The sequence below is a fragment of the Pipistrellus kuhlii genome, unplaced genomic scaffold (assembly GCF_014108245.1).
Source record: "Pipistrellus kuhlii isolate mPipKuh1 unplaced genomic scaffold, mPipKuh1.p scaffold_m20_p_3, whole genome shotgun sequence".
Classification (NCBI taxonomy): Eukaryota; Metazoa; Chordata; class Mammalia; order Chiroptera; family Vespertilionidae; genus Pipistrellus; species Pipistrellus kuhlii.
Window position 1 is genome coordinate 10,973,380 of NW_023425529.1, and position 27,826 is coordinate 11,001,205.

A 27,826-nucleotide genomic window follows, 5' to 3' on the forward strand; every position below is an offset into this window, starting at 1 on the left:
TATATATATATACCTATTTTGTCAACTTAGCGCAAATTCCATACCCATAAATGTCATTGCCAGATAACATCTATAATATCTCTTTTCTCTATTGCTGATTAAATCTTCTCTCCCCCTCCCCCACTTCCAGGGTCCCCACATTTAAACCCTGGCAAGCTGGGCTACAGAGAAGGCAATAGGTATGGATACTTTCTGGCTCTCAGGTGAGGGGAAGACAGAGTGCCCCTCAGACATTAGGCTGTATCTGAGAAGCTTCCCTCTTCATACTGGTACGATGTCAGCTCTCCCTCATCCAGGGTCACTGCCCCCTGCCCTCTCCATTCCTGCCTCTGGATTTCACAATTCTGGGTGGTGGCTCCATACGACATCTTCTTTCTGGGACTTGCAAGACTCTCGTGGTTGAGTTCTGTCTCCTCCTCGGCTAATTCATCCTGGTCGATGATTCCACACTTCTCATCGGAGAGGTTCTCAGGATCAGCCCACTCCTGTTTCTCCCCCGAGGCAAAGACCCCATAGAAGATCACGCCACTGTAGTGTACCAGGGCAGCAATGAGGAACACATTCTGCCATTCCTCGCGGGTCTAGACAGGAAACGGTATTAATCATTACTTTAACAAGAGAGAGAGAGAGAGAGAGAGAGAGAGAGAGAGAGAGAGAGAGAGAGAGAGAGAGAGAGAGAGAGAGAGGAGAGAGAGAGAGAGAGAGAGAGAGAGAGAGAGAGAGAGAGAGAGAGAGAGATGAACAGAAAGCTCTGGACAAAAGCACAGTTACCCTAAAGGCAATGGTGTGTTCCTGGGAAGACATCAGAAGCATGCCCGGGATCCCAACAGAGTTTGAGTGTTTGAGAATTGCAAGTGAACACTATTAGATACAATGAATATGCCTTTTTTTTTTTAAATTTAGAAAAAGACTTTACAGAATAAACATCCTATGAAATAGAGCTCTCTGAATACACAAGAGGTTTCCCCTCAGCTAGTAGGTTAAATGAAACTTGCTTTGGGAACCCACCATTTTCAATATCAGAGGTCTCTTCTCACTTACTATTGGAGATGTAACCATTTGAGCCATGAAAAACTCAGTCTTCACTGTCAATAGCTTATTTGTAATTACATGTTCTGTGTAAAATACAGTATCAAAAATAATGGGTATGTGTATTTAAAGTTGAGGGGAGATAGTGGCTGAGATTTAGTAGGAATGTTATCAATCTTACATTCTCACGAACAGAGAGGGAAACTGAGTACTCTCCAACTTTAATAATCTCCAAATCCCACCTTTCTTTTCCATCAACAAATAAGAAACACTGCCCAGCCAGCATGGCTCAGTGGTTGAGGGTTGACCAGGAAGTCACAATTTGATTCCCTGTCAGGGCACATGCCTGGGTTGTGGTGGGCTTGATCCCCAGTGTGGGGCATGCAGAAGGCAGCTGATCAATGATTCTCTCTCATCGTGGATGTTTCTATCTCTTTCTACCTCTCTCTTCCTCTCTGAAATCAATTTTAAAAATCTATTTAAAAATTAATAAATAATAAAAATTGCCCACACTTTTCCCTCCAAGAAACAGAAAGACTTTCTGAAGTTATATTTGTAATAGGCTATGCAAGTTTTAAAAATATGCATAACCCATTGACACAGACAATAGGGAGGCGAAAGCCTGGGGCAGGCTAGAAGGGGGAAATGGGGACATATGTAATACTTTCAACAATAAAGAACTATTTTTTAACTGAAACTGGTTTGGCTCAGTGGATGGAGCATCGACCTGCGGACTGAAAGGTCCCGGGTTCGATTCCGGTCAAGGACATGCACCTTGGTTGCGGGCACATCCCCAGTAAAGGGTGTGCAAGAGACAGCTGATCAATGATTCTCTCTCATCGATGTTTCTAACTCTCTATCCATCTCCCTTACTCTCTTTAAAAATCAATAAACTATATTTAAAAAAAAACTATTTTTTAAAAATAGTAAGACTAAAAACTCCATAATTTTAAAAATTCTTATTTGTAGAAAGCAGCATCCTGGAGCCTTTTCAGTGACAGAGATTAAGAAGCCATATGGCCTGTGGCTGAACTCTGCATGGATCTGGGCTCCTCCTCCCTGGTCTAAATGCAGAAAGGTTCAGCACTGACTGAGTGCCATACTCTTCTTAGAATGGGTCATTAATGTCTTGCTTATTTTCTGCATAATAAGGAAGTATAACAGCACTATTTTTATGCTGGAACATGTTAAGCAATAGATGGAAATGGCTATACAGTTTAATTACTTAGAATTATAAAACAATCTTGAGTAATATATTCATCCTGAGTTGATTGCCTCAGTTTCTTCCTGTCTCTAAACTCTCTTTATGGAACTTGTCCCCACTACACACACACCTTTTATTTGTCAGTTGAGAAAATGAAACATGGAGTTAAAATTAATCAGTTCTCTTGCCATCCATAAACAATAAATTAAAGAAGGAGGAGGAGAGGTGAAGAAAGAAGAATGGAAGGAAGGAATGGAGGAAGAAATCAAGGGAAGGATGGAGAGATGAAGAAAGAGAGACGAAAAATAAGGTAAGTTCAAATGACTTAGCCAAGGTCAAGGACATACACATTGACAGGCTCAGGCAGGGCTTTGAAATCACAAGGGTGTGCAGTATTTCAGTCCTCTGATCCTCACAGCCCAAAAAGAGACCATTACCTTGTGCTTAGTCATTGCACCAACTATGAGGGGACAGACCATTCCAGAGAGGGTTCCCACTCCGTTGGAGATGCCCATGAGAATGCTGGCATAACGGGGGGCAATATCCAGGTGGTTGACATTAAAACCTACAATGAAACAAACCTCAAAATCAGGGTCAAGACCAAAATTCCAAATACATCTTGGAAACTGCTTTGTATCCCCCCAATTCTCACCAATTTAAGTGGTTCCTTCTAGCATATGACTAATGGGTGTACAGAGAGGGCTGGGCTGAGGATTGTCAGGCTGTGTCTGCATATAGAGGAAAGCATGCTGTGATTGATTAGCAATGTCTGCCATGGACTCTCCATAGGGAAAATTAAGGCACCTGTGCCTTTTAGGTTCAAAACTCCAAAATAATGGTTTTCATTACTGCAAAGCAGAAAGCCTGGGTCACATCTATTCAGCATAAACAATCACACAATCATATTCAGTGTGATTAGAATCAAACCTTGTCTCGTAACATCCTTCCTTCCAGCCCCCAACAGGCCACCGTAGGGAAGTTTGCCTTAGTGGCCAAATGGCATACTGACTAAGGTACTTTTTAAGTAATACAATTGCAGAGACATGGGCAGAATCCCCTGTAATTTACAAAACACTTCTGTATAATACTTGCTTTCAAGTCTGTAAATCTAGATTTTTATCTTGTTTCTAACACTTAAGTCATTTTAGGCTTTGTTTCCTCATCTCTAATATGGGGTACTATTACTACTTAAGTCATAAAATATGCTGTAATATGAGACCCAGGTGAAGTTGTATGTAATATCTGATGGCAAATAGCTAAGCTCTGCTAACTACCACTAGCCACCACTAACCACCATTAACTACTACTACCACTTGTACAACTATCACTAACTACCTCTACTACCACTAACCACCACTAACTACCACTAATCACCACTACTACCACTACCATTAGCAGTATTACTCCTGCTATGACGCTGTTGCTAGGCATCCCCCTCTCTTTGATGAAAAGAGGCTACCGCAGAGAGTGGTAAAATAATAACTTGCCAATATCTCACTATTCACCTGTGTATCAGGAGAAAAGAATGAGTGGGAATGGGGAGGAGTGATGGCAGGGGAAGGCCAGGCTGTGAAAGGGACAGCTTCAGGCCCTAAGAACCAACTCTACCAATATTGCCCAAGGGTGCATTTTAGTCAGACAGGCCTGCCTCTGATAGCCGAATTGAGATACAAACCTGAACAAAGGATTAAAACTTTCTGAATTCCACTTCTTCATCTGTAAATTGGCATAATAATTCTTATACAATTGTAAGAATTCACTTAAATAATGTATGTTCACTGCATGGCACATAGAGGTTGGTTATCCATCTGTCTTGATTCTATTTTAATACCTGAACTGGCAAAGTGTCTGGCACACAGTAGGCACTCAATAAATCATTATTTAATTAATTATCAATTTGAGCCGTGACATGACAGCAAGGGGCCGTAATTTCTATTTACTCATTTTTTGTGTATTACTTTGCTTTTTAATTCTCTACTCTGTGCAAAGAATCTGAAAATAGGACCTAAAATAAATTGTTTTTCTGAATCTGGTACATTGGCTGGTTGATTTTTACTACTTCTTTTCAAGAAACTTTTTGAGAAAACATTTTTTTTTAAATAAACATGCCATTTCTTTCAGATCAAAGTGGCAGACAATTCAAATATGAAACATCTGCAAAATTAATTAATCTTGCTGTTGATTTCAATGTGATAAACACTTATTAGAAAAGAAACCAGAGATAAGAAGCAATTAACATGATTGTCGAGCATTATATTCCAACACAAAGCCCAGGCATCTGCGTTCAGTTAAAGATAAGGTCCAATTAAAGATTAGGTTTCTAGCTGCACAATCCTGGTATTGGAGGGAGAGGGGAAGAATCACTGAGAAACTCAGCTTTATGTGTGGGTGATGTAGTTTTGTTTTGGGGTTTGTTTTTTTTCTTTTTTGTAGCATATAAAAAATATTTTTGTTGGCATCCAAGCTGGGAGAGTCGGTTTTCTCTACATAGGACATTTCTCAAAACAGGTACCACCCAGCCCTTGTATTTGTCAATATCACAGTCTTGACTCTTGTCTATAATCAGCTCCTAAATTGTGCCAGTCTTCCTTGGCATCTCTATGAACGTCTTATGACAGTGGCAGGTAGTAGATCCCGGGGAATTGTCACCCCCATGGCCACAGTCCCTCCCATCGTATCACTGTCAGTCAAACAAGCCTGTATTCCAGTCCCAGCCGCTTACTTACCTGGGCAGGTTAAGTCACCTTTCCAAGCGTCAGGGTCCTCATTGGCTAAGCGGACATAGCAATACCCTTCTTGCAGGGTTGCTACAAGGGCTGAATGAGACCATGTCCAAAAAATGGCTAGCTTGGAGGAAGTGCTAAAAAAAAAATAATGGCAGCTGCTGTGCTTTGGAATATTGGGTTTCACTCCTTCTGATTGCGACTTACTTGGCAATCTGGGGGCAATATGAACCTAACTATTTCAACATTTCTGAAAACAGAATATGAATTTCTTCCACATCATAGAACTATAGGGAAGGCATTCTTCAACATCTAGGGGAAACAGGTCAGAATTGCTCTGCCCATGCCTCTGGGGTCGCCTGGACTTTGTGTCTTTTCCCAAGATGGAGAAACTGGGGACAATGCCAGCTGCACCAGGCTCCTCAGCCCAGTCCTCAGTGACCTCACAGTCATTGCCAATAGGCGACATTCTCTAGCCAGAGGCCCCACTGGCAATGCCTGCCTCTTCAAGGAGGAGAACCCATTATAGTTTTCCTTCCTCCCTCCTAAGTCTTGCTGGATCTGTAGAAAAGATGTGGACATCCGAAGGACACTTTACCTGAAATGGCAAAGCCACTAAACCCCACAGCCAGCACCAGAAAGGAGATAGCCACCCCTTTGGTGTGGGAAAAGCCAACCACCAGGAGTAAGGTTGCCTCCATGCCAAAACCTGCGAATGGAAACCCCAAGGGGGGAAAATGTCATTGTCATGTCAGTCAGCCCAAGTTCATCAACTTATTAAATAAGAATCTATTAATATTTCAATGAACCTGATGTTTAGCACATACATTCTGACACAGTGCTTACAACTATTACCCAGGTGCTTCTTGACTACATGATGATGCTACTGTTGCCCAGGTGATGATGCTACTGTTACCCAGGTGATGATGCTACTGTTACCCAGGTGACAATGCTACTGTTACCCAGATGATGATACTACTGTTACCCAGGTTACTATGCTACTGCTGCCCAAGTGACCACCCTACTGTTACCCAGGTGACCATGCTACTGTTACCCAGGTGACCATGCTACTGTTGCCCTGGTGTTCTGTGAACCTCTGCCATTATCTTGGTGCACCTTGAACACTAAAGGATCCAGCAGATTCCAATGAAGCCCTTGGGATGAGGGATGTTTATCATCAGTTGCTTCATGAGCAGTTGCCCTTGCAAATTCTAACACTAAAACTCTCCTTTATACTGTGAATGAGTCCCCTTTGCTTACATGTTATGGCCTGTCACAGGAAGAAAAAAAAAGTGACCACACTTCAACATTTATTGCCAAAAGTGGCCTTCTATAGTGAATAGCTGAAGCAAAATGCATAAAGTGGAATTCTTCCCTTTCAGTTCACCAAGCTCTCCGGCCTCAAAAGTCATGTGATAGTCACACAGAAAACACAGTGGGATAGAAGTGCTTTCTGTGCTTGTCGTTCAGGATACATGACTCCAGCACAACAAAAAAAGGACTAGGGAATTCTAATGATGCTCCTCTGACAATCCAAACACCACACACTCACACACACACTCAGCCAACAGCAGACAGAAGAATGGCAACTTGAGTACCATTTCCGGTATAAACATGCCCTATGAAATGAGAGACAAGGATACATTGTTCTCAAGACTGCTTCTTCCAGACATCTCCACAAGACTGTCCATGGATCCTTCAAAGCCAACATCCCCAAGTTCTCCTATTTCTTACTCATAAACCAACAAAGCAAGCCACCACTGCCATGCTCTTTCTTCTGCTCTAAATTAATCTTCTATCCACCTGTGTTTAGAACCCAGACTTAGAGACAGACAAGGCTAGGTTCAGATCTCACCTCAAAACCACCCATTATGTGACCTTCAAGTGACCTGTGATCCATTATGAGGACAAGTCACTTCACCTCTCAGATTCCTTATCCAAAAAAAAGAGTGGGGGGGGGGGGAGATAATAACACAACCTTATAGGGCACTGGAAGATTAAGTGAAATTGGGTTATTTAAGGTATTGAGCACAGTCCCTAGCACATGGGCACGGCTCAACACATAGCAACCAAAAATCCAACACAGCAATCTCAAAATCTCCCTCTTTCTCGGCATTCCCATAAGAATCCATGGAGTCAGCCGGGACCGGTTTGGCTCAGTGGATAGAGCGTCGGCCTGCGGACTGAAAGGTCCCGGGTTCGATTCCGGGCGGGGGCATGTACCTTGGTTGCGGGCACATCTCCAGTGGGGGGTGTGCAAGAGGCAGCTGATCGATGATTCTCTCTCATCGATGTTTCTAACTTTCTATCCCTCTCTCTTCATCTCTGTGAAAAATCAATAAAAAATATATATATATAAAAAGAATCCATGGAGTCAGTCACAGAAATAGCTGTCAAAACCAACCTTGCCCTCTCCTCCTCGGCTGCTGTCCTAGGCCTGGGCCCCATCACCACTCACCTGGGCAACTTCAACAGCCTCTTCACTGGTTTTCTCATCCCTTCCTCCTCTGCTCCATTTTCCACATCACTCTTTCTAAACCACAGATCTAACCATTTGTGCCTTTACTGAAAACTGTTGTAAGGGTCCACAATAGTATTATTTGATAAGTCCCTCCTGCTGTTCCTGTCTCATCCTCTGCTAGCCCGCACCTTCCAGCTCACCACCGAGCCCATATAGCACCCTCTGCTGTAGTCCCACGGCACTAACAGCTATTTCCTAGACACAACACTGTTTATGCTTATACGTATTTTCACCCACTGTTCCTTTACCTGGGATCCTCTTCTCCCACCACTTATTTCTCTTTTTCTGGAGGAATCATATCCTTTAAAGCCCAGTTCAAATATTACTTCCTCTAGAAAGCTTTCCTGACAATCCTGCCCTCACCCCCCAGTGCCTTCTTCTTACTCAGAACTTTTCAACGTTGCCTGGTATAATTTTTCACCTGTGTTTCTGCCTCTTCAACTGAACTGTGGTATTCTCCAGGAGAGGTACTGTATATATAGTACAGTACTGGTGGGGGGGTGGACTTAGGGGCTTTTAATATCCTTTCCAGTGATTAGACATAACCTCTGAGATATACTCTGCAGTTCAATTTCATCTCTTTCTAGAAATGCTGCTTAAAATCGCTTATGAAATCCATAGTACCTCCACAGTTCATGATTTTTCTGACGGCGGTTGTGCTCAAAATTTGTCTGCTTCTTAAATAATCTGCCAGTTGTCCTCCAACAGGCACAATGATGGTCATAACCATGTGTGGGAGTGCCGACAAGAGCCCCACCTGGATGAGAAAAAACAACAACAATGAGCTATTTTTAGCTGTTTTCTCCAAATGTATGGATTCCCACTTCCCACCAGCTCCCTGCCTATCATCATTACCACTAAATTTCATCATCTACTTAAATGGGACCCAGGTAGGCCTGAATTCTGTAATAAATACATAATGAATGAGGGAATGATTATAAGAGTGGACCTAATTGCCTCCTCCAGCAGATTGGAAGCTCCTTAAGGGCACAAGTGGCTGTTATACATCATAGAGACCCCCACCACCAAGCATAAGGCCTGGTACATGGTAGTTAAACACTTAGCACAGAGTGAATGTTCACTGATGGCACTGACTTAGCTCTTCCCCAGTCACTTCAGACAGTACCTGGAGCTACGCAGACATCTATCCCTAGTAGGCTGTATTCTTCCCTTGTAGGAAGGGGGCTTGATTCCTTCTTTTCCCCCTTTTTTTATTAAATTTATTGGAGTGACATTAGTTAATATGATCATATAGGTTTGAGGTGCGGATTTCTACATTATGAGATCTGTATATTACACAGTCAAATCTTCTCCCATCACCGTATATTATAACAATTCTTTCATGATGCTGGTTTAAGTTTCACCATTCAAACCCTTCCTCCATGAAATACAAGCAACCTAGTGACTGGGAAACATTTAAAACAGCTTGTAAAGAAGGCCTTGGTCACTATCATCATAACCACCATAATGAAGATAGGAATGATCTGCAAAATAAGCTTTAAAAGCAGCTCTCCACAGTTCTGATCCTTACTATAAAGAAATTAAATAACTATGTATCCTATGCACAGAATGTATGACTTGTCTGACTTCCAGGGCATTCATTAGGTGTCATACAACTGATATAAATTATGAAAAGCAATGTAATTACATTACCATGCAAAGATTTTCTCAGACACAAGAGATTTAACGTTAGAGAACATTTGAAGCATCTTTGTCTTTACCTTACTTATTGCAAATCCGAAGACCTCTTCAAAATAAGCAGGCTGACTTATTAACAGCAGATAAAAGGTCCAGCTTCTGCAAAAATTTGCCACAATGATTGCATAGACCGGCAATGATGTGAAAAATTTTTTCCATGGTGTATTAAATTTCTAGAGAGTAAAAATACCATGAGATTTCTAGGGAAATATATTGACATGTAATTTTTCTTCTTTTATTTATCCATTACAGCTGATATTCTATATTATATTCGTTTCAGGGACACAGCATAGAAGTTAGACATATAATTTATAAAGTGCTCCCCTAATAAGTCTAGTACCCAACTAGCACCAAACATAATTATTACAATATTATTGACTATATTTTCTATGCTGTATTTTACAACCCCATGACTATTTAGTAACTACCAAATTGTACTTTTTAATCCCTTCATCTTTTCTACTTAGTTCCTCAAATCCCCCAACCCCCACCACCATCAGGCAACCATCAGTTGACATGTTATTTTTCTTAAGAAGACAACACAACCACTAAGAGAAATAGTCATAGAGAAGAGAGAGGCAAGTCTTCATCTATCCATTGAGACTTACGCTTAGGCTAACCACATTGGCTCCTTCTCCGATACTTGTCTCTATGTAGGTCTTCTCCTCCTGGGATATTGTTGGATGAGCTGCTGGGCACTCATAGGCCTGCAACAGCCAAAAAATGTACCAAATAATGCCAAACATACCTAAAACAAAAGGTTAAAATAGTTAAAAAACCAAAGGTTTGATGATATGGTCTCATTCCCTCCCATCTCTAAATTTTTCCATTTTCAAAATATTCCCAAACAGTACTATGTTCAGCTAGGACAGTGGTCGGCAAACTCATTCGTCAACAGAGCCAAATATCAACAGTACAACAACTGAAATTTCTTTTGAGAGCCAAATTTTTTAAACTTAAACTTCTTCTAACACTGCTTCTTCAAAATAGACTCGCCCGGGCAGGGTATTTTGTGGAAGAGCCGCACTCAAGGGACCAAAGAGCTGCAAGTGGCTCTCTAGCCGCAGTTTGCTGACCACGGAGCTAGGAGAAAGGATTTTGTTGTTATTCACTGGTATTTAAAGAAAGAAACTCAACTTTACTATAAATGTTGAATGAATTCTAGGTAGTCAAGTATTCCTTGATATCCTATCGTAAACTCTCCGTCTATCCCATTACCCAGTAAAATACCAGCTCTATAGTCACCATGGAAACTCATGAAGTCAAATCACTCACCATAAATATAAAAGACGGAGGCCCAGCCAATGTACTGTACCAACACCCCCGCCAGGGGCATGGCGATCACTGCTCCAGCATAGGAACCTGGAACAAGAAAAAATTGAGAGATACTTAGTGATCTCATGAAGCCCTCTCAACCCATTTGGAGTTCACATGGTTGGGGTGAGGATAAACCACCTGAGCAGGAGTCAGAAGGCCAGAAGGGACAAGCAACTCCCAGCATGCCTTAGCCCAGGACTTCCAGGAGAGAAAGATCACAAGGATGCCCTTGAACTTCACCCAGGTACCCTGAAGGGGTTTTTCAAAGATTGCTCAGGCACAGCAATGTGAAACTGATGACAGGATGAAAATAAAAAGAGAAAAATCTAAGAGAATTTAAAAAAAATTCAACCAGGTATAATATTGGGTGCTGAAGACAGCAGGCAAAGAAACATGGATCTGCCTTCCGGAGCTCACAGTTGAGAAGGATTATTGCCTACATCTTTAAATAAGGAACCTCAAAGTATTCAAGGATCATGCTTTTTTTAGAGTCTTAATTTTTTTTTAATTTAAGGAAACAGTTTAATGGCAGGAGGACCGACAGGGCTGCTGTCTCCATCCACCTCCTGGATGAGTACATTTTTAGGTTTATTTCTTACTCTGTAAATACTTCACCTGGTAAATACTTACCTGTGTGTGGATGTTTATCTTGTCTAGACAAGATAATGAGGGCAGAGGCAGTGACCTGGCTTCCACTATCTCCTGCAGCTACCTAACATCTACTGGAAAAACATGAGCCCTGCAAACTCCCAATAAATATGAACTGAGTAAAAGAAACAGCTATCTGAAGTGCCCTCTGGGTTGTGAATGAAAAAAAAAACATCTTGCTTCAGAAAAAGTGAGCAGCGAAAGGCAATTCAGTAGCTCAGAGGGCATTGCTGAGGAAGGCCTTCAGGCCACGGAGGTTTAGAAGGAGGAGATGAAATCCCATCTTTCCAACCTGGGCCAGGTCCAACCCCGAATCCCAGATCTGGACATCATGGCCCTGAGGAGGGGTCTGCATCCCCCTGAACCATTTTCCTCGGACAGAAGATGGGAGAAATCTCTACAGCCGACTTGGGGAGAAAATGAAACCTGTATGTGGAGATGTTTGGTAAGTTACAGTTAGTGCTGCATTAACACCAACTAAAACTGCTTTGTCACGTACAGTATGTTGGCACACTTCTTTCTTTTGCTTCAGACTTCCCCAGAGCAACAAGGGAAACATTCCTGGGCATCCCAGAAAGAGCTGTACTCGACTCTGCTGTGTGCGTGGAGAAGGCCCAATACCCTGGGAGTCGGGGAGAGGCTCCTGTTGAGCTGATGCAGAGAAATAGCCGGACAGGGAGAGTCAGGGAATAACCAGCAACTAAGCTGCGTTGGGTACTGTCTGTGTGCCCAGCGAGGTGCTCAGTATTCTGGACCCATGATTTTATTTAACCCTCTTTTCAACCCGACAACGGTGGTACCAATATCACCCCCATTTTACAAGAAGGAAACTAAGGCTGGAGGAGGGGAGGTAGGTTGCAAGAGTTTACACAGCTGTGAGTGACAGCAACCCAGGTCTGTCGGAATCCAAAGCCTTTACCCTGAGCTACTCACTAATTCAGGCCTGCCTCCCCCGCTCAGAAAGACCTATTTCCTCCTACTAAGAAGCATTCTTTCATCCAAGGAGTTTTATAACTTGAAGATGTCCTTCTTCCCTGTCTATTCCCTATCTATAAACAAACTCTTCCTCATCCTTACGGACATGGCTGCATGTAAGATCCTCTCACACTCACCCACAGCCCCTAGCACACCTCAGTAGGCACTTCACCCTTATTGCCCGGGGAGCTGGCTATGCCTCCACCCATCAGTACACTCACCACAGGACAGAGAGCCCTCGAATGCTGCTGAAAGGCGTGGAGAGTGGGGAATGGCTGCATTGGGGGTGGGAGGGTCCCCAGTTCTGTCCTCACTAGTTGTAGAATTTATATTTTCTCCTCCCTCACCCTTTGTTTCCTCTCTAAAACAATGGCTATAATTAGATGTTTCTAAAGTCCCTTCTAATAATATATTTTTTTAATATATATTATTGATTTTTTTTACAGAGAGGAAGGGAGAGGGATAGAGAGTTAGAAACATCGATGAGAGAGAAACATTGATCAGCTGCCTCTTTGCACACCCCCTACTGGGGATGTGCCCGGAACCAAGGTACATGCCCTTGACCGGAATCGAACCTGGGACCTTTCAGTCTCCAGGCCGACACTCTATCCACTGAGCCAAACCGGTTTTGGCTAACTCCAAAATTTTTAAGTGTAGGAACCATTTAGACCCCAAGCTTGGGTCTCCTTCTAATGGCATTTTGCCGTGGCTCTTCTTCGACACCTTAGCTGGAAATGTGGCTTTGATCAGGTACCTTCCTTTGAGAGTCAAACCACTTCTGAAAGACACTTAGCATGGGGAGTGGCACTAGTCACACTTGTTTTGCTGGCAAATCAAAAATGCAAGCCCTCATAAGTAAACCATCCAAGGAAAATTGGGCCCAGGATCTGACAGTTCACAAGATTGGCGGGAGCAGTACATTCTTCTAGAGTTGGTATAAAGTCAGTAGTGTGGGTAGAAATGATCTTGGACTGCAAACAAGAGGACAGGAGTGGTTTCTGAAGACAAGAGATGCTAAAGATGACAGGACATCTCAGCGGTGCATGCAGTTCCAAAATGGGCACAAAATGGGCACATTGGTGAGTATGTCAAACTGCTGCCAGGGATGATGATGATGATTGAAGTAGGTAAAGAGGAAGAACAAGGGAGAAAATACAAATACCTTTAGAAATAAAGAGGAAGCGTTCTTTCTCCTTTAGCATTAGCTCAGGTTAGCTTCTCTCAGGAAAGGCACGTTACCTTGAAAAACTAGACTGACCTAAATTCTGATTCTAATCATTTTTGTCTTCCTGGGCCCTCCCCTGCTTTAAAAAAAAATTAAAGATATTTCATACCTGCATTGATTGATACCTAAAAGAAACATATGATCCTAATACACTCACCACAAAAAGAGGTCGTGGCCAGTCGGCTTCTCTCCAAAGGTGGAGCCCACTTGCTCCACATCCCGTGGCAGGCTGGGTAGGTCACACCCTGGCAAAATGGTTGAAAATAGATATTTATTTGATTTGACTCCATTTTTTGTTTGTCTTCAAAATATGGACCATGATTCTTTAATAGCGACTACCATGTAAAAGCCCAATACATAGACACCAAATAGCATGTGTCAGCTACTTGGACTGACAGCATAGACCTGATTACCAATTCAAAGGTAAGCATGGTGGAGAATGGGGGAGGAGGTCTTTGTATTTCATATTATATGGAATATCACTATAGAAAGAGACTTCTTTAAAAAAAAAAAAAAAAGGAAAGAAAGGAAGAAAGAGAAGGGAAGGGAGGAAGGAAAGAAGGAATGAAGAAAGGAAGGAAGACTTCTTCTGAGCCCTGGACAGGTAGCTCAGTTGGTTAGAACATTGTCCCCAATACACCAAGGTTGCAGGTTTGATCTTCATCAGGACACATACAGGAAAGAGCCAACGACTGCACAAATAAGTGGAACAACAAATCTCTCTCTCTCTCTCTCTCTCTCTCTCTCTCTCTCTCTCTCTCTCTCTCTCTCTCTCTCTCATCAATTTTTTTTAAAAATTCTCCTTAAAAAAATACTTTTCCATGGCTTTAACTACCACTTATGATGTGACCTTACTCTCAAATCTTAAAAAAAAGAAAGAAAAGGACTTCCGTAATCACCTAGTGCATCCTCTCATTTCAACCTGGGGCTCAGAGCCATTAAGTAAGTAGACTCTAGTCTTTATGGCTGCAATATCATGTTCTTCTCGTCATGCCAGTATTTTTGGAAATGTGGTATATATATATCGTTCTAGCGGGACTAGGGTTAGGACTAGCGGAGCTAGTGCTACAACAACCTACATTTTTTAATATAATTGTGGCATATATATTCTAATATGCTTCAGAAAATAAGTAACTAGCACTTCATATCCCCGATTTCAAAGAACTGTTATGGACTGCCCAACCTATGAGGGAAGGTGGGGGGATGAAGGGGTAAGAGATCAACCAAAGGACTTGTATGTATGCATATGAGCATAACCAGTGGACACAGGGGGGAGGGTGTGCTGGAGGGGCGGCTGGTGAAAAAGAAGACTTATGTAATACTTTAAACAATAAATAATTTAAATTTAAAAAAGAGAATTGTTATGATGAGGTTCTTTTGTTTTTTGGAACATAACCATGCCCATTGATTAACATTGTCTCCAGCTACTTTTGCTCCATAATGGCAGACTTGAGGAGTTGGCCAAGTCCTCTGGCTATATCATGCTACCTCCTTCATTGAGCTAAATCTCTTTGTAAGCCACACTCTAAAACTTCACATATTTATTAATAAATCCATTTAAATTGCGTCAGTGGGAAGAGCTCTTGCTATGTTTAGGGCTTGGGTTTCATCATTTATTAAATGAAAAGGGTTGGATCAGGTTATCTCCAAGATCATTTCTTACACATCTAAAATTCTACACTCTAGGCAATGGTCCTTTATTTGTGTTTAAATTAAAGTGTTCATAAGGGTGGTCATAACCAGTGAGGTGAGATAGCAAAACAAGGTGGAAGACAGGAAAACTGAGTAGAGGGAGCTTCCTTCAGAAGCGGAATTTCCTAAAGGACCATGTTGTTTCCAGCAAAAACATGGAAAACTGTGAGGAGGAGCATCTCCTACCTCCACTAGACCTTGCAAAATCCTGACACACATGACACAGCCGTAATGCACTCTGGCTGCAGAAGGAATGAACATGTTCAAGGTCGATGTTAGGAAGATGGCGGCTCCAAAGACCCTGAGGGACCAAAACACTGTGTTAGGCCTGCTCATCGTTGTGGCAGTTTAGTTAAACATTAGGAACAAAACAAAACAAAAACAAACAAACAAACAAAAAAACAGTTTCTGGAGGACCACTATGGGAATGAACAGGAAAAATGGATGTGTTACAGTCTAGTGTGTCCCAAACTAGACTGCTGGGCTGCTTTGGTTCCCAAGCTCCAGACCCCGGACCAGTCAGGGACAAGTTTTTAGGAATACAAGGATGACGTGCCTGGATGAGGTCCTGATGCTGGAGACTGACCCCCACGTGGTGGGCTCCTGGAGACCCACCACAGCGGACCCATTCTGACCCATACCTGGCAACTTGTGCACATTTGGGCGGTGTCTTCTGCTGTACCATTCTGCTCTCACGTTACCAGGAGGGGATACAGACTATCTGAGAAGCATGCTGTGTCCTGGGACCAGCCAAGCACAAGGCGGGCTGTGTGCCTGTCTCAGACCCCAACTCTCTGCCTGTGCCACTGCCTTGTCCTCCCCACCTTGACCAGTGTGGGAGAAAGCAGACAGCAGTCTTTAATGCCCTGCTCTCTCACACCTGTTCATGATGCTTCAGTCCGTTTTACATGCTGGGAAATTATGTATGATTTCTTTTTGCGGCAGAAATGTAAGCAGTAACCCAATAGATCATAGGAGCCAACATGTTATCACTTTTAAAAAAAAAAGAATATAATAAGTAAGTGGAAATAAAAAGGGACATAAATTAGACAAGAACATAAGTAAATACAGTCTTGCATATATATATATATATATATATATATATATATATATATATATATATATATTCTATGATAGTGACTTTCAAACTTTTTTTTACCTTGACCCATAAAACAAAATATATTTTATACAGCAACCTAACACATATTCATACACACAAATGTAGCCAAAATAAATTTTAAAAACCAAAACTTAAATGTACAATGAGCTAAGATATTTTATGCTATTTTCTTCTATTTATCTTCTCTCTCTCTCTCTCTCTTTAAAAAATGCTCATTGGTACATAATTACATTGATTTCATTACCATCTAAAGAGTTGTGTTTTAGAATTTGAAATGTGCTGCTTTATAAAATGCATATTTCACAAAATCCATGTACATGAGATCAAACCGGACACACAACTGGAAGGGGCCTGGGGCATTCAGTGCACTCCTTTCTGGTACATATACACCCTCCCTCGCCTTCCAGTGGCCATTCTCTTTGGCAGGAATCCCTCCAGTAACAGAACTCACTGCTTCTCGTGGAACCTCATTCTGGCTTGGCTACTTTTAGTTGTCCAAACACCTGCTATTAAATATCAAGGGCATTAAAGACATTTTGCGATCTAGAGGCCAGTCCCTACTCACATGACAAAACCTGTAGGGAACATGACAATATTTACATAGGATCACAGAATGTCACGGGTCACAGGTAACCCACACACAATCTAACCCATGCTTCATTTCACAGGTGTGCAAACTGAGGCCCAGAGAAGGAGGGAAGGTGACTCAGTAGAGGGCACCGAGTGAGTGACTCGGAGTCAAATTTTTTTACTACATAATCAAGATAAATTAGATTCAATAAAAAGAGATTCTGAAGAACAGGACCATATGGGATTGATATCTGTGAGTCACATCTGTTGGAATGGCTCCTGTCTCTCCTCTGTGCCCCCACATTGAGAGCCAGCTCTGCAGACTTGGTAGGAGGGCAAAGCCATGCTATGGTCTGAGCAGCACGCATGTCATATCGGTTGATCTTACCTATTAGCAGCAAACTTGTTTGAAATGAAACCACCTGGAATTTGGGTCACAATATAACCCCAGAAAAAAGAGCCATGGATAAAGCCCACCGTCTCTGGATCCCAGTTGAACTGTGCTACCTGAAATTGAGAAATCAGATACAAGTTACGTTTGTAAGAAAACACTTGCCCACCATTTTTCACTGAGGATCCTACAGAATAATCCCATGAGTTCCTTCTTTCTTTTGCTTATTCAATAATTATGTATGGAGGGTCCTTGTGTGCTTGGGATATAGCAGTGATCACGACAAAGTACCTGCTCTCAGGGAGTTCAGCTTATAGTGAGAGACTGTGTATGAATTTACACATATGTATATATGATATATATGTATGTACATATTTATATATATTATAACATATATATTATATATACCAAATATATATACCATCATATATTATGATATATATGCATAGACCATTTATCTGAGTCCCCTTAGAATCATAATAACCTCCAGTACGAACCATTGGCATAAGTCAAGCACTGTATCAGGCACTGTGTTAGGCTGTAAACATGGTCCCCAAGAGGCAGACACACAAAATCCTGGAACCTATGAATGCTGTCTTATTGGGAAAAGGGTTTTGTGGGCGTGATAAAGTCAAGGATCTGGAGATGAGTTATCCTGGATTATCTAGCTGGGCCCTAAACACTATGACAAGCACCCTTATAAGAGAAAGGCTGGGGAGATTTGAGACAGATAGGAAAAGGCCTTGTGAAGACAGGCAGAGACTGGAAGGATGCTGCCCGGAGCCAAGGAAGGCCTGGAGTCACCAGAAGCTGGGAGAGAGCAGGAAGAATCCTCCCCTAGAGCTGTGGGAGGGAGCACCGCCCTGCAGACACCTTGAGTTTGGACTTGAGTTTGGTCTCCACACCTGTGAGAGAATCAGTTCCTGTCATTTATTATGGCAGCCTTAGGGAACGAATACAGGTACTTAATATACGTATTAGTACCATATTTGATCTATAAAGTAGGTCTTTTATCCCCATTTTACAATGAGGGAAATAAAGTTAGCAAATAATTCCATCTTCTTGCTCACATTTTTCTATTTTTTTCAATTACAGTTTACATTCAATATTATTTATATTAGTTTCAGGTGTACAGCATAGTGGCTAGACAATCATAAACTTTACAAAATTCCCCCCCCCCAATATTTCCAGCTGGCCCCAGACAAATACATTATTATTGACTACATTCCCTAAGTCGTACTTTACATCCCCATGACTGTTCTGTAACCACCAATTCCTTCCAAGAGGATTCCCCCCTCTTCTCAGTACCCTGGGCCTCTCCCCTGCTGAATGAACATCTGAATAGAAACAGGTAAGACTGGACTGAGCCAGATAGCCTCTGTTTATCTCCGTGATTTTTCCCCTCTATCTCTCCCTATCTACCATGTTTCCCCGAAAATAAGACATCCTCCGAAAATAAGACCTAGTGCATGGAAAATAAGACATCCTCTAAAAATAAGACCTAGCGCAACTTTGGGATAAAAAAATTAATATAAGACACTGTCTTATTTTCAGGGAAACAGGGTATCTATCTCTATCTCTATCTCTATCTCTATCTCTATCTCTATCTCTATTGCCCTCCCTCTTTCCCTCCTACCTTCCTCCCTCTCCCTCTCCAATCTGAACCCAGAGATTCTAGTTAAACAGTACTGAACTGCAACAAGGCCCACTGGAGTCAGGGTCAGTTACTTACTAGTAAAGGCTCAAGAAATTCAGCTTTGAGAGCAGTGAGGAACCATAGAAAAGGCAAGAGAACAGTCCATGGAGAGGCCCGGAGGATGGAGCAGATTCAGAGAGAAGCAGAGGAGAGCCATGAGGAGTGAGTGTGCTGGAGGCATTAGCTACGGGGTTCCTGGCTCCCAGGAGGTCCAGCTCTGCTCTGCCTTCCTGGCGGGCCTCTGTTCGTGCCTTGGAAACAGTGACATAAAGACGCCTTTCCTCCTCACAGTGGAGAGCAGCCTGGATGTCAGTCCCACCACAGGCTGGGCGCCCCCGTCCAGGGCACATGTGGGACACACGCACACAGCAGCGCTGCTCTCCGCCCTCCCCTTTCCTGAGATCCCCGCTAGCCTCTCATGATTCCCTTTTTGACTCGACCCGGTTCCACTGAATTCCTATTCTTTTGTACCCAGCGAACCCTTCCCAGGACACAAGGGCAACTTGCTCAAGGCCTCAGAGCTAATAAACAAGAGTCAAGTTTGAAACAGGGCCTGGCCAGTTCCAAAGTCCAAGCTCTAAATCTTACAGAGCTCCTGATTCACAGGAAGGCGTCTAGACTTTTCCTGAGGGTAACAAGAAATAATCGTTTCTCCAGCTCCCATCATTTATTGCCTACCATATGCTAGGTTCTCACGCTCTAAAACTCATAATTATGGAACTGCAGCTGATCATTCACACATCAGCTAAAATGACCTTTTATACCAGCAGTGGGATATATATACCATGTATTTGCAAGACCTATCTAGTCATACTGCTTAAGCCTCTCACTCTTTTGAAAAGAGGAATTTAAAGTGATCTCTGTGCAAAATATCAAGATTTCTCTCCCTAAAAGGAAAAATCAAACAAACAAAATTAGCAGCCATACAAGGCCTTTTTATTGATACAATTAGTGGAATCGCTTTGGCATCAGGCTGACCAATGAGCTGATATCTAAACTCGGTTCTGTGTGGATGAGAGAAACAGCCGCCTACTCTACATGAGAGCTGGTTAGAGCTTCGAAATGCTACTCAACTTCTACTTTCACCGCCAGCGAAAAGTGGCGTCAAGTATATTTTAGAATTTAGGGGTGTCGAACTCAATCAGAGAAGGGGCCAAAATCTAAAATCCAGCCTAAATCGCAGGCCTAATGGTTTACTGAACAGTCATAAACTGCCATTGTGATGGAAACGCAGCGGAGTGCAGTGATGACAGCGCGGTGCGGGCCACATTGCAAGGCCTGGCGGGACGGATTTGGCCCGCGGGCCTTGTGTTTGACACATGTGTTTTAGATCTTAATCAGTTTCTGTAAGATTCCAGAGGGCAAAGCCATAGAAACTACAGAGAGCACACCAGCGTGGTACACCAGCATTGGTGCTCGGGTTTATCAAAAGGCCTTTTCTGTGGGCCTCACAGCGGACTCTACTGACCTAGGCGTATGGTCTCAGGCGGCAAACAAATGGACACCGGCATCGCATTGTGATCTGGGCTGCGGCACAGGAGATTTAATGACATCTGCAAGCTCACTGATGCTCATTGCTCTTTGTTTTAAAAATGCATGATATGCTCCCTGCCCCTCGACTGCCTGCCCCTACCCCTACCCCCCAGTGAAAATAAACAAGGGTGTTTATTTAAGGGTGAAAATAAATTAAATTAAGGGTGAAAATAAATAACAGTATCCTTTCGAACAGGTGTAGCTGTGACATCAAAGGGACAAGTCAGAAGAATCTCTGTGGAGCTCTTTTCTCCTAAGCAGAATAATCTCTTAGAAAAGACCTTGTGGCAGCTGGAGGGCACTACGCTAAGTGAAATAAGCCCAGCAGAGAAAGACAAATCCCACGTGATTTCTCTCCTGTGTGGAATCTAATGAACAAAATAAACAACTTAGAAACAGACTCATAGATACAGTGAACAGACTGACCGCTGTCAGAGGGGAGAGGGGCTGGGGTAAAAAAGGTGAGGCGATTAAACCAACAAACAGGAAAACCAGACACAGACAGTATGATGACTACCAGTGGGAAAGGGGTGGGGGAGATATGAAAGGGTAAATGGAGGGTAAGTGGGGACAGAAGGAAAATTCACATTGGGTGGTGAACACACAACATAATATACCAATGTCATCCCAATAAATTCAATTAAAATTCAAAAAAAGCCTGCAGACCAACTCAAGACTTCTTTTTAATGGATTGAAAGCAGCTTTTCCCACATCAGTGCTTAGCAGGAACTGGTCCGGGTAATGCTAACAGTGGCGGCATGAAGGAGGGCGTTCTGCAATCATGTCTGGGAAGCACCGCGTTCCATGGCCCCCTCTCAGGTTCCCCATAGAGCACAGCACAGAGAAGTCTCTCATGTCACACAGCAGCGCCTTCTTCACAGCACAGCCCACAGAGCACTGACTGGCCAGACACCAGTGTGGGACACTCTGGTCTAAACGTGTGTTCAGTTGTGGGCAGGGACCAGACCAGACAACTATTAGATGCCTCTCCACAAATGGATGGATTTCTACCCGTCATTCCAATGCATGGGTTCAGTACAAGGAAACGTGCATTTATTGGGTATCTATTGGGCATCTATTTTCATCTTTCTTTTCAATGATTCTTTAGGCCTCCCATTTAAGATATTAACCAATGAGCCGAGACCGCTTTGGCTCAATGGATAGAGCGTCGGCTTGGGGACTGAAGAGCCCGGGTTCGATTCCAGTCAAGGGCATGTATCTTGGTTGCGGGCACATCCCCAGTAGAAGGTGTGCAAGAGGCAGCTGATCGATGACTCTCTCTCATCGATGTTTTTAACTCTCTATCTCTCTCCCTTCCTCTCTGTACAAAATCAATAAAATATATATATATTTTTTAAATAAGATATTAACCAATGAGCCCTGGCTGGTTTGGCTCAGTGGATAGAGTGTCAGCCTGTGGACTGAAGGGTCCCAGGTTCGATTTTGGTCAAAGGCACATGCCTAAGTTACGGGCTTGATCCCCAGTAGGGGACATGCAGGAGGCAGCCAATCAATGATTTTCTCTCATCATTGACATTTCTATCTCTCTTTCCCTCTCCCTTACTCTCTGAAATCAATATATATATATATATATATATATATATATATATATATATATATATATATTACTTACCAATGAACTTATATGCATATATGCTTAACCCATGGACATAGGCAATATTGTGGTGAAGGCCTGGGGGGGCAGGGTGGAGGGAGTCAATGGGGAAAAGGGGGAGACATTTGTAATACTTTCATCAATAAAGATAAAATAAATAAAAATAAGCAAAGGAGATTTTTGACTTCCCGGTGATTCATAAAAACAACACTATTTAAGTCACGTCAGAGTATGCTCCCTTGTGACTACAACAGCCTGGAACTGGGCCTCCTGCTTCCACTGACGTCAAACCTGCCCCCCGCCCCCTGTTGTGGAGCACAGATCTGACAGTACAGCCTCTCCTAAAAGTTCATCTGTGACTGCCTACACAGTTTACTAGGCTTGACATGACCTGACCCCTTTCCCCTTGCTGCCTCCATCCCCTGATGCTCACCCCCCAATCTACTCCCCTATGGGGTTCTCACCCTGGAATCTGTGAATGGGGATCTGTGAACTGGATGGGGGATAATCGGCATCTTTATTTCTACTAACTGCTAACTGAAATTTGGCGTTTTCTGCAATTATGAATGTGGGCGACAAACCACAGTCTTATTCTCAGGACCTATGACTCTATTAGTAGTGGGAATTATCGATATGGTCACATCCGCATGGCAGTTGTTGCCACTGTCTCAAACTACGGTTTATAGTTCAAATTCGAAAGCACACTGATGTTTAGACCCATTGCTAGATTTTGTCATCTGATGCGTTCATAAAGAAGTTCGTAGGTGTCTGTATTGCAGATTTTATTTTCAAAGATTTTGATATCTGTATTTTAATATTAGTTTCTTTTACAATCTCATAGATTTAGTTTTAAGAATTTAAAACATGATTTTGACAGTTCATAAGTCTTCACCAGGCTGCCAAGCATGACACAGAAAAGATGAACTCCTGTCTCAGTTCTAAATTCATCACTCCTTCTCTCTCTCTCTCTCTCTCTCTCTCTCTCTCTCTCTCTCTCTCTCTCTCTCTCTCTCTCTCTCTCTCTCTCTCATTCTCTCGCCTTCCCCTAAAGACTTGGACACATAATGTTCAAAGATTCTTATTTCTCCCCCACCGAAACCTTTAATGTCAAAGTCTTCCTCATCCTTCAGCTCCAGCCCTCACTTTCTCTGGGAATTCTTTCACAATATCAAAGTCTGTACTACGTCCCCTCCCTTCTATGATCCCGACCATTCTGAACACCCCAGCATAGCACCTAGACCCCCGAATTGTAATCGCCTGCTTGTATGTCTCTGTGAGAACCACGGCCCAGCCTGCGTTGCTCAGCATCTCTCCCATCACCTTGCTCGGTGCCCTCTACCTTTTCGTCACACCAACGAATGAGGTGCAGCACTCTCTTTCACATGGTCACGGATTTGCACAGCTACCGCCAAACAAGCTCCCCCCGCAGACGGACCCTGACCTGAATTTCCGGTTTTCCATCCACGTAGATGGTGCTGTTGTTGACCATTTCCACGATGGCCACTCCGAGGTTGCACCGAATCCCGAAGGAAATGCAGAACCCCAGGCCGCTCATGATGGCGATGATGTAGCGCTTGGGGACGCCGCAGCACTGGCAGTCGCAGAGCGGGGGTTTCTGCCTGGACGCCGGCACCGGCCTCCCCTCCTCATTCAGCTCGATGTCATTCGCTTCCTCGTTGGTCCCGTCGATTTTTCTACAGCGGAAAACGCACGGGCAGAGAAGAAAGGTCAGGAATGGAGAAAAACAAAACGTGCTAGTCACAAAGAAGAAAGTGTCCCGAGAAAGGAGAAGGGAAACAGGGAGGATGCAGCCTGCATTATTAAATATATATATTTTATTGATTTTTAAGAGAGAGGAAGGGAGAGGGATAATTAGAAACATGGATGAGAGAGAAACATCCATCAGCTGCTTCCTGCACACGTCCTACTGGGGATGTGCCTGCAACCAAGGTACATGCCCTTGACCAGAATCAAACCTGGGACCCTTCAGTCTCCAGACCGACGCTCTATCCTCTGAGCCAAACCGGCCAGGGCCAGCCTGTGTTTTTTAATGTTATCATTATTCTCACTACAATAAGTTATAAAGGCTAAAATAACTGATATTCTGGATCCTGCGTTGCCCGGTGATAGGCAAAATAAGTCATTGCAATCTCATAACAACCCCACGAAGTAGATAGTGTTCTCTTGCCATTTACAGATGAGGAAACGGAGTCATCTGAAATGGGATGTGGGCCCCAGATCAGAGGCCGTGTCTCCAACAATGTGCTTCACTGAGTTTCCCAAACCGGGGGACTGTCTACAAAACACCCAGTCAGTATTTCTCCAAACCACCCCAGCCATGAAGAGCAGGAAGAGGCTGAGACACAGTCCCAGATCAGAGGGGACTACAGGGACAGGACGGTTAAGTGCAATGTGGTATCTGGACTGGATCCTGGAACAGGAAAAAGGACATCAGTGGAAAAAGTTATGCAACTTTAATAAAGTGTGGGGAGTAATTAGTAATTCATCAGTGTTGGTGCCTTAGTTTTGACCGATGTGCCCTAGTAATGTAAGCTGTGCACATTGGTGGAAACCAAGGCAGGAGTATATAGAACATCTCTGTACTATCTAGGCAAGTTTTCTGCGAGTCTAAAATCATTCCAAAACAAAAGCTTAATTTTTAAAAAGCAAAACAGCAGAACTCCAGGGGAGGTGGAATTCTGAGCTGAGGTAGGTCTCTTTCACCAAAGCTGAGGTCCTGATAAGAAATGGTATTCTGGGAACCTGGATGAAAGGGTATCTGAGACTTGGGTTAGGGGATAGATGCACTTGAACATCTAATACCCTAAATTCCTCCGAACCCTCTGGACCTGCAGAGGAGGCCACTTCTCCTGCTTGGAAAGTATTGGTTCCACCTCTTTAAAGGGAAAGTATAAGTACTTGCAAGGAGAGCAGAATCCCCCTCTTCCCCCCCCCCCCCTGGGCAAAACATTTTATATGTCATTATCTTCCAGACTTGAGGTTAACTGACACCAAGTGCATGGCAGAGCTGGTCTCGCTGGAGAAGCCCTAATTCTGGAGCCCAGCTCAAAGACCGCTAGAGCTGAGCATCAAGGCAGACCACTGGTCCGTTAATGCCTTTGTTTCTTTCCTAGGCCAATAATTCCCCTGTGGGGATCACTCAAGGAAGGGGTCTGAGTTTGGCTCCATTTCAGCTAACGTCGTCCTAACAATTGTGAGGGCACTGCTAACATCCAGCGTGCATTTAGTGCGCTCTCTATCCCAAGCGCAGGGACTGTGATTGTTCCGGGATTCTGTTCCGAGGAAACTGTTCGGAGTCCGAAACACAGAGCCTCGGTTCTAGGTTGAGGTCACACAACTTGGAAATTTGTGTTATTATATGCCTGAGTAAACCAGCTGGCAAACAAAAGGATTTTTAAGTGGCTCATCTACTCAAACAGCAAAACCTGCGCCGAAGAGAAGTCTCTCATTGAAAAAAGAAAAAAGAAAGAAAACGGACAGAATTTCAAAATAGGAATTCAACTTAAAGTTGGAAAAGAAAATTCTTAAGGACCCTTTGCCAAGTATTTTATAAGCCAAGAATCCGGTGATTATAAATGGCAACTATGGTCCAACGTCATGGTTTCCCTTCCTGACTTTGTCAGATTCCTTTGTCATCAGGTGACTATGCCTGGGAAGCCACCGTGCATCCTTGTCTGCATTTTTAATCAAAGGAACACCACCACAACAAGGTGTTACTGGGGGGAGGCTCAACAGGAAGGACAAAACACTCTTAAAAGAATGGGCTCTTTTAATCATAGCCTGTGTTCGGCACCTTTATCATACTTTCACCAAACTAGGTTTTCATCTCTACATAATAATGGAGTCTGATTGGAAGCTTTTTGTTTTTAATTAAATTAATAAAGTGCACAACCCAGTTCTCTGACTATGAAAGCTCATCAAGAGTGACACAATAGCCCAGCTGGTGTGGCTCAGTGGTTGAGCATCAACCTACGAACCAGGAGGTCGCAATTTGATTCCTGGAGGTCATGGTTTGATTCCTGAGAAGGGCAAGTGCCTGGGTTGCAGGCTGGATCCCCAGTGTGGGGCCTGGAGGAGGCAGCCTATCAATGATTCTCATCACTGGTGTTTCTCTCTCTCCCACTCCCTTCCTGTCTGAAATTACATATTTATAAAAACTATATATATATATATATATATATATATATATATATATATGCTTTTTTTTTAAGAGTGACACAACAAAAAATATAGCACCCACAGGAACCTCTGTGCTATAAAACACAAGAAGTGAAATGAACCTCAGTGTGCCTAGACAAGTTGAATGCTAATGTTTTTAAATTTAAGAGATAACATAGAAAAGTTAAAAGAGATACCAGGTGACATTTTCACTTACCATGATTAGAAATAATCATTCAAGCACATAAAAATCTTAACAAGGGTATTTTTCACATTTATTTATATCACAGAGATTAAGGGAGTCATTTTACCATTGCATGAGGACTGCTTACTAATTCATCAATAAAAACCTAGGAAGGCACTTACTATGTCTATAAAAAAAAAACACAAATTAAAATCTCACATTAATTCATTCACTTAGAGTAAACTCTCCTTTCAATAATAATATATTTTAATTTTTTTAAAAAAATATTTATTATTTTTTGTTTGGTCCAAAGCATTTAACTCAATAATAGGCCTTAACATCTCCCACTAAAATCATGTGAGACTTTCTGATTTAAAGAATACTAATTTCCTAAGTTACCTTCTTCAAACTATGGTATAATTACACTTTTACACAATCAGGAACCACTCTATATAGTTTATATGGCAAGCTAAACAGTTTGCAAATATCTCATTTTCATTTACAGTGGGGGGTGGGGGGGATGAAGTAAAAAAATTTCTTAAAAAATTATTTCAGCTCCAAGCATAACCATATATTTCATTCCTAGAGAATTAATATGAAGTGCCATTTCCCTAAGCCTTTCCTAACTCAATGCCAAACACACGCTACATAAATCACCACGTCCAGTAAGTGCTAGTCCTGCTGTCTCAGCAGAACCCTGTACTTTGGATGTATCTCTCCCTCCCCCGGGCACAGTCTGCTGGAGCTGGAGGGGGCTCCAGAACCGTCGAATCTGACCCACCTTCTGCTTATTAGAAATGGGTCTTTAAAAACAGTAAGCAAAATCCCTGAAGCACTGGCAATGCGAAGCTGCTCAGAAATAAGCCTGAAGTTGGCATTCAAACTTTACCTTTGTAAAATCCCCAGCGAATCTCCCACGGCATTCTTCACTCCTTCCTTCCCGGGTTTCAGGATTTTCTCCTTGAAGGTATCCAATGCTTGGAAAGGCATTTTGCGTGGGGGACACCTCGGAGCTGGTTACCAGCCAGTCTCAGACGCTGTCATCCTCCCTCATTGCCAGCCTGGGGACCACTCTGCTGTCCTCGATGAGCAGTCTGAAGTCACTTCCCATGCAGGTAACTTCTTCAAATCAAGAAGGAGATGAAACTCAGCCCAGATCTTTCACGTTGAGACAACACCCTCCACACACACACACACACACACACACACACACACACACACACACACACACCAAAAAAGAGGCCAGGCCGAGGGAGCCTGGGTGGGAATTCAGCCCCTTGCAGAACCCAGGCTCTGCAGCAGCTGTGGGGCTGCCTCAGGCTGAGAGCAGCCCCGCTCCCTCCCTGGGGCGGCAGCTGGAGAGGCGGAGTGGGCTCCAGCCCGCAAGGTGCTCCCAGCCCAGCAAGGCCAGCAGCCACAGCATCCAGCCCTGGTGGAGTGTCTCCCGCCCCTCCTGCTGCCTCTGACCACATCCCCCTGCGCCTCCCCCGGCTTGGCTGTGATCAC

At 43.1% G+C, this 27,826-nt stretch overlaps 1 protein-coding gene across 1 annotated transcript; it reads right to left on the reverse strand.

Moving 5' to 3' along the window:
* On the reverse strand, positions 1-27,501 carry SLC17A8 (solute carrier family 17 member 8). The gene is made up of 12 exons (XM_036458464.2): positions 27,210-27,501; positions 23,399-23,651; positions 17,111-17,229; positions 15,219-15,333; positions 13,498-13,585; positions 10,451-10,537; positions 9,784-9,923; positions 9,199-9,348; positions 8,102-8,234; positions 5,555-5,665; positions 2,671-2,798; positions 1-581 (listed from the first exon to the last, which is right to left on the reverse strand). Exons 1-12 carry the CDS (start codon positions 27,308-27,310, stop codon positions 234-236), a joined length of 1,773 nt encoding a protein of 590 aa, XP_036314357.1. The 5' UTR covers positions 27,311-27,501; the 3' UTR covers positions 1-233.
* Positions 27,502-27,826: the final 325 nt, after the last annotated feature.